This window comes from Nicrophorus vespilloides, unplaced genomic scaffold, assembly GCF_001412225.1.
Source record: "Nicrophorus vespilloides isolate i.1.1-1 unplaced genomic scaffold, Nicve_v1.0, whole genome shotgun sequence".
Taxonomy (NCBI): domain Eukaryota; kingdom Metazoa; phylum Arthropoda; class Insecta; order Coleoptera; family Silphidae; genus Nicrophorus; species Nicrophorus vespilloides.
Window position 1 is genome coordinate 511,834 of NW_017095935.1, and position 10,298 is coordinate 522,131.

A 10,298-nucleotide genomic window follows, 5' to 3' on the forward strand; every position below is an offset into this window, starting at 1 on the left:
GTTGATCTTGTTTGCTGTATAACCTCATTGGTTTAGTTCAAATTATGATCTTTGTGATACAATTTGTTATTTGTAACGGCTTTTTATATAAACAATAAATGCGTTTACATAAAGAACAAAGCCAATACACTGAAAATGTAACATTTACTTGGCTACTTGTAAAAGTAGTTTCAATAATTTTGTAATGTAGAAACACAAGTAAGTTTACGATCATCTTAATCAAAATACATTACTTGTCAAGTAGTAAATTACACACATATGTGTATATGCTACTTTATATCATATCTGATTATTTACTTCCATTGGCTTAGTTAATATTGAGTTCTTTATGATGCCGATGTTTCAGTTGCAAAGTTGTATTGGATAAAAAGTATACGCGTATACATAAAAAGCAAAGTGAATACACTAAAACTTACTTGAAGGGTCGTGAATCCAGCGTTTCTTCTCCCCAGTCTTGGTGGGTTTGTTGTCATCCTGCAAAAAACAAAAACACATAAAGTTAATGATTGCAACATAAAAGTAGGGTGAAAACATGAAGCTTATTTCGTTTCTTGTAGGCAAGTAAACAATGATTAGCCGTTGATGGCAGTTTAATCCCGGATCCCATCCCGTTGTTTATTCATGCTAAAAATTTGCATTCCCTGTGCTCATCCTTATCGCCTTGCATCCATCGTTTTCCCATTAGCTCTTCCTGATGAGAAAGTCGCTCCATGTAAACATGAATCGTTGTTGCCTCGCTGCGATAAATATTCAATTATTTATTATGTTTTCGATATTTGAATGTAAATACATGTAGCAAGTGGATCAATACTGAAATCGGATTATGTTTACTATTCATTACGTTCCTGTCCCCATCCTCTCTCACTATGTGAACGTGTCTATATGGATGGACGCAGATTCAAATTGATATTGACCATACAATTAGATACACCAACAAATTAAGGACTATACACAATAACGAAGCCCCATTCACCTGAGTCCATCGAGGCAATTAAATCTCGTTAGTTTTTGTTTGCATGTAAATATATGTTGGCGTTAATATTCAAAGGATTTGGATCAATAGTTCTCTTGGATTTCAGCATATTTCGTCAGTGCTTCGAGCAATACAATACAACTTTATAGGCTTACAGTTTGCATATTTGGGTTAAACTGTGGCCCTTAGGATTTGTAAAGTACAGTTCTATCGATATTGACATACGAACATGAAAATACAATTTAACTTCAAAAGACCAAACACAGACAAGTTTAATCAATTGATACATGCACGCACCTTTATTTTTAGAAATAATTGATTTTATTATAAATATATTTGAGATTTTTAAGCTAAATAAATATTAAATTAATTAATAACTTGAAGGACAAAATTGAGCAGTGCACGTAGATATAATTTTCCAGCTAGTTTTTGAAATCATATTAAGAGAGAGAGACAAACATTTAAGCGAAAGAGCACTGATTTTATAATCTTGGGGAACAGCTTGTTACTACTAGAGGCTATCACGATTAGGATCCAAGTGCAACAGCAGCAACTGCAGCAGCAGAAGCCACTGGAGTCAGTCGACTCGAAACGTGGAAGCTTGTTTTACCCCGGCGTCGGAGATCAAAAAGATAATTTTAATCGAATGTATGTACCAAGAAAATGTGGCTGCAAAGTGCATCCAAGTGCGAGTGGTTTAATCCACCTAACAAACGAAACGATGCTTCTTTTTTTTTCTTCAATTCTCATTTCCTGCACGAAACAATGCATTCGAATTGGGTTCTTACATTTTACAGAATGACGCAGTGAAATTTAGACATTTCAATAATTGGAAACTATCAACAGAAGTATTATGTAATCGTAAACAATGAATTGATTGATTTTTAATGTGCGCACATAAAGTTATTGACGTTACATAATTGAGTATGCATAATAGTAAAATTAACACATTTAAATAATTGGAAAACTTCAATAGAAATATGTGATCATAAAAGTAGACAGATATGACTTTTCAAATAATAAAGATTTAGAAATAAATATATTTTAATGTATAAAACTACAAAGGTGAATGTACAGCATAGTATGGCTTCGATCAGTGCGGGTTCTCGAATTATTTTGTATACAGTTTGGTATTTTTGCGCGTTTCTAAAGTCCTCGATTAGTCCGGACTGCCCGCACCTATATTAGCGAAACCTATTACCCGTACAGTACGAGGTATTTCTGTATTGAAAAATCATATATTTCATTTAACCCTTTGCGTAACCGTGTGTTTTATTATGTTGTCATATTTCACAACCAAACTTGTATACAATTTTACATAAGCGTAGTCTTCCTTGTAAAGGAATATTTAAAATGATTCTAGATCTAGCAACCAATAGTGTACATTATATAAGAGCGTGGTTTCAGTAAAATAGCACCTCTAGCAAATTATTAAAAAGGTGGTTTCGACATGATACCACTAGGACTCAAAAGGTTGCACCTTTTTATTCTTTTGAAATCTAAGATGTTATGAAAACAACTCACAAAAGTTTTAATTTATGTTCATTAATGTCTTATTACTTATCTTCTTTAAAACTAAAGATTAAAAACTCAATTATTACTGGCAAAATGGTAATAAAAAAAAAAACTATAAAAATTCGTACTTCAGAATCAAATAACTGTAGTAATTTCTTATTTAGAAGCATCGTTACAGGTTATCATACAGTATTTTTTACAAGACCCACCTTTTCACGTCGAGAAATTGCCTTAGAAATGGGGTTCGTCTTATAGTTTATTATATAATAAAATATTTTTTTTGTAACAATTGTTTCATAAATTTGTGGAACGTTATTATATAGTCCGATGTTTTATCGTCAGGAAAAAAAGTGCGGTACATATAATAGTAATACACTAAAATATATAGAACTTGAGTGATAAAACACACATAATAAACGTGAATCAGAATCACATGTTCAATAATAGACTTATGACCCCTAAAAAATACATTTACCAGTGAATGATCAGACATAAATAAGCATAAATCAGTACAAGCAATACCTCTCATAATCCGGCCTCAATCAGATCGGATTCAGTACAGTATTGTTCAATATAGTCAAGCCTCTTATCATTTTATCATTTTTTGTATTTAGATCTACGAATAGTCCGATTTTAAACAGTCTAGGATATTGATTACCCGGACTATGCAAGGTAAAGCTTTACTTATAAATTTCTTGTAGGAAATTTAATAATCGATATACTTTTCTTAAGAAAACCTGATAAAAAATACGTTTACCACTAAAAATCGAATGAGAAGACTGCAGTAAATATAAGTCAATCATAATAAATCGATTCGTAATGCGATTTCATTTCGTCTTTGAAGTAATTGTAAATTTCTTGTTTTAAAAATTCAATTTCATGGCTGCAGAGGTCTGCGACCGCTCGTCTTCTCCTTCTCCGTCGTATACCCCATTTACGTAATATATATGGACCCAATTTTGAGAACGCGCCTGCATGCACAATATTTAAGGGCGAAAAGATGAATACGCTTAAACATAAACTCCCAGCAGACGAGATAATAAAACATCTATCAACATGCCCTCCATCATCGTCGTCCTCCTCGTAGTATGTTCTCTTCTACTACCAAGCAATCTCCAAAAGTTAAACTCCATCTCGGAGATTGGATATTTCCGAACGGGAACTTTCGCGGAAGGCATGCCTCGGAATAAAATAAAACAAAGAGGAAAAGATGAGTATCCTTTGAAGGGATGCGGAAGACGCGGTAACGAATTTATTGCGTAACGTTACGTAATAATCAATTCATAAATCGGATTTTTTCTTTATTGCCGTTGAGGGGGCGATTGAAGCGATCGAAGGGATGAAATTGCCGGGCGTCTAAATCCGTGGAGAGAGGCTTTTTTCTTTCTTTATTCTTTCCTTTTTCCACCCAATAATGAAACGCCCGGTCCCGCTCTTATCCAGGCACGACATCAAGTCCTTTTTGTCCGATGGCGCGCACAAAGCGGGGCGAGAAAAAATTGACTAGCGGAAAGGAAGCCAGTTAATTCATTCAGGATTACTGTGCAATTTCGTTCCAAGGATGTTAGGCGCTCCAGTTTTCCTGAGCGCTTTTTTTTATACTCATCCTATACTCTTTTTCTCTCTCGTTCGTTCTTCGTTCTTGAGCCATCGGCAAATCTGGATAATTTCATCTCTAATCATGCATAGCGGAAAGCCCGACACGTAGGTAAACTTGTATTGAATTAGGTGACAGTTTGTGCTTACGAGGGTGAGCTTTCGAGGTTTAGCCGTTCGACAACATTGAGATCTCCGTTGCAAAAGCGATGAACTCCATTACACTGAAACTCGATTAAATATGCTTGCCTTGTCTTGGATGTCTACTAGGATCGATCACACAGTTACTAGAATAAACCAACATTTGGTGATGTAAGAAATAGCAGTAACAATAACGCAAAAAAGTTATATTTGTAAAACTACTGGAATATCATAAAAAAAACTTATTAAAATACCTAAACTTGAAATAATAAATTTAGTCTTGATACCAATACAAATGAGTTAATATGTTGTTCAAGTAATTTCAAAATCTACCTCAAGAGTGCGGTTTCGATTAGTCCGAATAGGTTAAAAATTTCAAAACAAATTAAATAACAATTGACAAAATCTAAATATATTCTATAAAAATCGGAGACAAACTATTTTTTTCTATATATAACTGATATATTTTTTCATTATACAGACAAGTCTTTTATAGTAAAGTTTCTTTTTATGCTTTTTGAAAGTTCTCGATCAATGCGGAATATTGACAGAACAGACAGAGACCCGCACTATACTGGACTTACATTTAAATTGTTCCAATGTAAGTATAATAAAAAAATGAGACATTTACGAACTAAATAGATTAAATTAAGTAAATTAACCGTAACATATTAATTGCAGTTAATTTACTTAATTACATAAGATTGTGTTGAAATACAATTGGTAACAGTAGAATTCAATATGTTATCTTTTACCAAAGAGGTAATGGCTACAAAAGGGATAATATTGATGGATTTAATGACAAAATACGAAGGAAACCAGTTTGAAAAATGTCTAATTGTGAAATTTTTTTGGATTGTTACTTTTTTCCACAATGAGAAAACAAATTGATCGGAAAATAGTAAAAATATGGTATGATTATGATAATTTAGGCAATATTTATTTGATTTGTTTCAAAGCAAACATTTTTTAAAATTATATTACTTTTTTCCCCATATACTTCCTGATATTTCCTTATATTTGCCAAAGGAAGTTAAATGTAAAGTAAAATGTAAATTAACCCGTTCAGATCGATACTAGCAATGGCATACGGTGTTTATAGTTGCGATTAAACTACTATATTACATGAACCATGATCATGATCCGACCAAGCAATGATTATTTCCTTAGCAATAGAATAAGAAATTTAATGACGCAAGGAAGTTAACTTTGAAGTTGCATATGCACACTCATACACAATATAACAACGAGCATTGCTAGAGATGAAGTACGAGGAATGCGGCGAGCATTATGAGATATTCGGCTCGTAAATATGAATAGTTGAAGAATAAGGAATAACGAAACAATAATAATAATAATCTTCGGAGAGGAACACCGCTAATGCATACATCATAAAATAAAAGAGGACTCGTGTAGGCACCAACCAAACCATCAAACCCCGTAAATCCGTTGAATTTATGATGCTCCATCGACGTGTGATCTTTCGCGAAAGTCGGAGTGTTTACATGTTGCGAGTTATTAATGCTTTATATTTACTTTTATTTTTCGCTGCGTGTAGCGAACATAAATATACTACTTTTAATCCTAATGTATGCGGCATGAATCATATTTGCTTGGCTTGTATTCGCTCGTAAATCTTCTTGGGAGAGCTTTTCGAGCGGTTTTGGACTCTCTGGGGTGGATGGTTTTGGCTCGCTCGAGAGGCGTGCTATGCAAATTCATAGAACTTTTAACCCCTCGGCCGAAAATTCGCCTTCTAAGAAACCTCCCACCAAACGACTGAACGGCGTCTGTCTTAACGATAAGTCATTTGCAAATCACTGCTTCCTTAATTATTCATTCCGTTTCGCCATCATATGCATAAGGTGTTTTAAACTTCGAGCTAACGATTTTCTCTGCATTTCTGCACTAACCCGTAATTATCCTGAGGTTGCTCAAAAGTTTGTAAATTAACTCAATATTCCATAACGCTTCTATAATCTGTCTGCCGACTGACAGATTTATTGAATACAGCAATACCTCGCATAGTCCTAGTTATCAGTTCCTCCAACATCCCGGACTATTTGATTGATTGAAGAACTTCACATTTATGTATAAAAAGAAATTATATACTATTTTCTTAGAATTTATTTTTATTTTGGTTAATTACAATTTATTTATTTTTTTCAAATTTTCAAACTGGACTATAATGAATCCGGACTGATCTAGTAAGACTATGGGAATTATATGAAATTAACTCATCTTAAGGGTAAAAATTGCTATTAATTACATAATTTTTAATAAAAACATAATAAAATTAAAACGTATTTATATAATACTAATAAAAAATAATAATAAACTGTTTATAAAAATATGTAAAATCATTTGGTCTCATTAATTCGATAGTCATAAAATGTTTTAAATATAATATTAATGATGTTTCTAAGTTATTTTTCTAGTTTATATAAATAAAAAAATATGTTTAGTATTGTATACAATTTTTTTTATTATATTTTGAGATCAGAATATGAGAAATATTAGGACTATTTTCCAAAGAGATTTTCTCAAAAATTAAAGAAATTACATAATCATATTAAAAGAAACATAGAATTATGCTTTTGCTGCTTTTATTATATTAACAAATTATTAATATTTTACTGTTTTTGTTTTCAATGTTGAAATATAAACTATTGAAACTAATACTGTAGCAATTGCAATTTTTGTATTGTTTTGTTTATAAATAATTTGTCAATTTGTTAAGGACGACTAATAGCCGAATTGTTAAGTCGCCCTATCCACGATTTAGTGGACACAGGTTCAAATGCTGGTCAATCCAGGCCCTTTGTGACCCCTCTCGGTGCTTGCAGCAATAAGGGCATCGTTCATCACAGATGGACAGTGAAATGAATGAGGTTCAGCATATGGACCTTCAGCCAAGTCGATGGACAATGACAGTGTTAAGGATAGCAGCAGATTAACAGTAAACATAGTATGAAATGTATCAAATTAGTTTTCTTTGAATAAAAAATTAATACATATATAAAATAATAAGACTAAATTAGATAATTAATCAATACAGTAAAACAAATATTTAAATACTTAAAATCTTTATTAATATATGTTTATGTTAATTAATGGTTAATTTATTGAAATATGTAAAATCATAAAAGCAAAATAAAACAAAAACGCAAAAAGTCGACTATTGACCGAAGTTATACTGCTTTTACTGGTTCATTAATAATCAGTAAAATTAATAATTTACTACATGTAATTAAATGAATTTATAACATATATATAGATAAATTTAATACGGCAGACGACGTTATTGATCCAGTTTATATACACTCGAACGTTTTAATTTTCCTGTTGGAAACTTCGGTCTCGCAAACATTTCTCACCTTTAAATGTGCAGATACGGCTATAAATTCGTATGATATCCGTAATATGCATATTCATCATATCGAATGTCTTCAACGCTTATATAACAAAAATCTTACAGAAAAAAAGGCAAAAGCATAGCTTTTTAACGGATTCAAATGTATATCCGTTTCAATTTCGCCGAGATTTCTACCAACATATCGACTCGAATCGGCACGGAATTTATTGAAATGCGGCAGCAAACAAACTTGGAATTGGAGAGGACCAAAAAAAAAAGTTAAATATTAAAGCGGTGTGTAAACTTTAGGGTTGGCCGGAAGGAATGTACCCATAAATATTTCCGACTGAGTATATGTTTTCTTCTTTTTTATTCCCGGTTTCTCTTCTTTACACACCCCGCAATCCCATTCGAATCTTGAAGGACCCCCGGAACTTGGTCACGTCCACTCCCCGTCGGGAGTCGTGAGAGTCCTTCAAGCGCTGACCCGCACGTGTCCCAAAAGCGTATCCAAACTTCATCCCTTCAGGTGAATTTATTTCCATCCCAAAACCACCATGTTAATTGCTTCGACCAATTAATGTGATTAATAGTGTATTAGAGCAGGTGGAATTCGCTGGGACCAAGTCAAACCGGATGTTGATTTATACTGAAGTACATACATGTAAATCTCGCTCCGGCAGAATCAATTACAAAGGCGTAATTATGGTAATTAATAAGTGCGCTCACTCCGCCATCCCAGTTCCACAGTGCCGAACTAATCTAATTATCATCTGCGCACTAATTTCAATTAAGTCTGCAAACTTCGTCTGTGTTTGCAGTATCAACGTTCAAGTGTTCCGGGGTCCTTTCAGGCAAAAATTGACCGATTAATATACAAAGTCTGTGCAGCTTCGGGCCCCAAATCCTCCAACGGATGGACTTCTTTGCGGGTTGCACCATTAAATGGGTTTTATATCCTCCACCCGTTTGACCCGACCCAAAGCATACAAATAACCCGCTTTCACGTGCAAATCCTCGCCAGGACGCAATTTTTCTAAAGGATTTTTATAAGGACTAAATATATACCATTTCTTACCTGCCTCCTTATATTTTTTTCGGGTATAAAGGAGAACTGAACTTTTTATTATAAATTATTAATTCAAGGGCGTTTTCAGTGGAACCGCAAACACACATCCAGACGGATTGGCCAGTCGTCATGGCGACATCGCGAATCGATGGTGGTGTGGTGGTGGTGTGCATCCCTCGGCGCGCCTCAACCATCCCAGCAAATACAAAATACCCCCGCCGCCACCGCCACCACAGACACACAATTAAATCATCCATTCATTCTGTACTTCTCGTTTTTGTCTGTACGCGTTTACTCCGCATTTAATCTTCATCAACTTCCAGACGTCGCCTCTTCCAGAAGTCAAACATTCAAGTTGAATTTAAGGGTGACTTGATGTGAAACCCTCAGGAGTCATTTATAAAATAACTCATTCATTTTATTTTATATTAAAATATCTAATTTTGACATATTGATTTTCACTAATAGTTATCAAAAAATGAATTATTCACAAATAAAAATAGTTCTTTTGCAACAAAGAAAGAAAATTCATATATCTAAGTTAAGAAACTCATTTTTGTCATACAGATTCACCTTCTTGTCAATATTCAGTTAAAGTGCATAATGTACAAAAGTATGTTAATCGGAGAAATATTTTTTGTAAAAATAAATGAATTTACGACATATTTCTACACATTTGTCAATTCGTTCGCACAAACGTACCAAATGTTCATATAAACGTACATTTATATTACTTTTGTATTTAACTGATTTAAACAAAAGTAAATAATATGCATTATCCATGTTGATTCTCCGAGTAATATCATTGTACGTTCGTGGGGATATTTGTATTTTAATTGATTCATAGCGTTGTATATAGCAGTGTTTCTCAATTTTTTTTTGACCCCCTTTTGCACATAAAAAAATTTAAAAGACCCCCCGAAGAATTCGTATGTGTAGAAAAACTTAGCGTCCCGTCTGTCATCAATTTTTCTGCGACCTCCGATAGTACCATAATATCTTCAAATAAATAAAACGTGTCTATATTATTTAATCTATTATAACAATAAAAGGTAAGGGAGGCGCGAAAAAAAAAAAATATTCGGGGAGGCGCGGAATTCCAAACTTTATGCTACTACGCCTCCCCGAAAACAATTTTTTCTGTATGACAAAAATGAGTTTCTTAACTTAGATATATGAATTTTCTTTCTTTGTTGCAAAAGAACTATTTTTATTTGTGAATAATTCATTTTTTGATAACTATTAGTGAAAATCAATATGTCAAAATTAGATATTTTAATATAAAATAAAATGAATGAGTTATTTTATAAATGACTCCTGAGGGTTTCACATCAAGTCACCCTTAAATTCAACTTGAATGTTTGACTTCTGGAAGAGGCGACGTCTGGAAGTTGATGAAGATTAAATGCGGAGTAAACGCGTACAGACAAAAACGAGAAGTACAGAATGAATGGATGATTTAATTGTGTGTCTGTGGTGGCGGTGGCGGCGGGGGTATTTTGTATTTGCTGGGATGGTTGAGGCGCGCCGAGGGATGCACACCACCACCACACCACCATCGATTCGCGATGTCGCCATGACGACTGGCCAATCCGTCTGGATGTGTGTTTGCGGTTCCACTGAAAACGCCCTTGAATTAATAATTTATA

At 33.6% G+C, this 10,298-nt stretch overlaps 1 protein-coding gene across 2 annotated transcripts in view; it reads right to left on the reverse strand.

The window, feature by feature from the left end:
• The window catches only part of LOC108568856 (testican-3), a 166,237-nt gene that overhangs the window by 68,350 nt on the left and 87,589 nt on the right, over window positions 1-10,298 (reverse strand). For both annotated transcript variants that reach the window (XM_017930200.1, XM_017930198.1), the window contains exon 2: window positions 417-474. In XM_017930200.1, coding sequence (XP_017785689.1) covers window positions 417-474 — 58 coding nt within the window. The remainder of the gene's footprint in view (window positions 1-416; window positions 475-10,298) is intronic.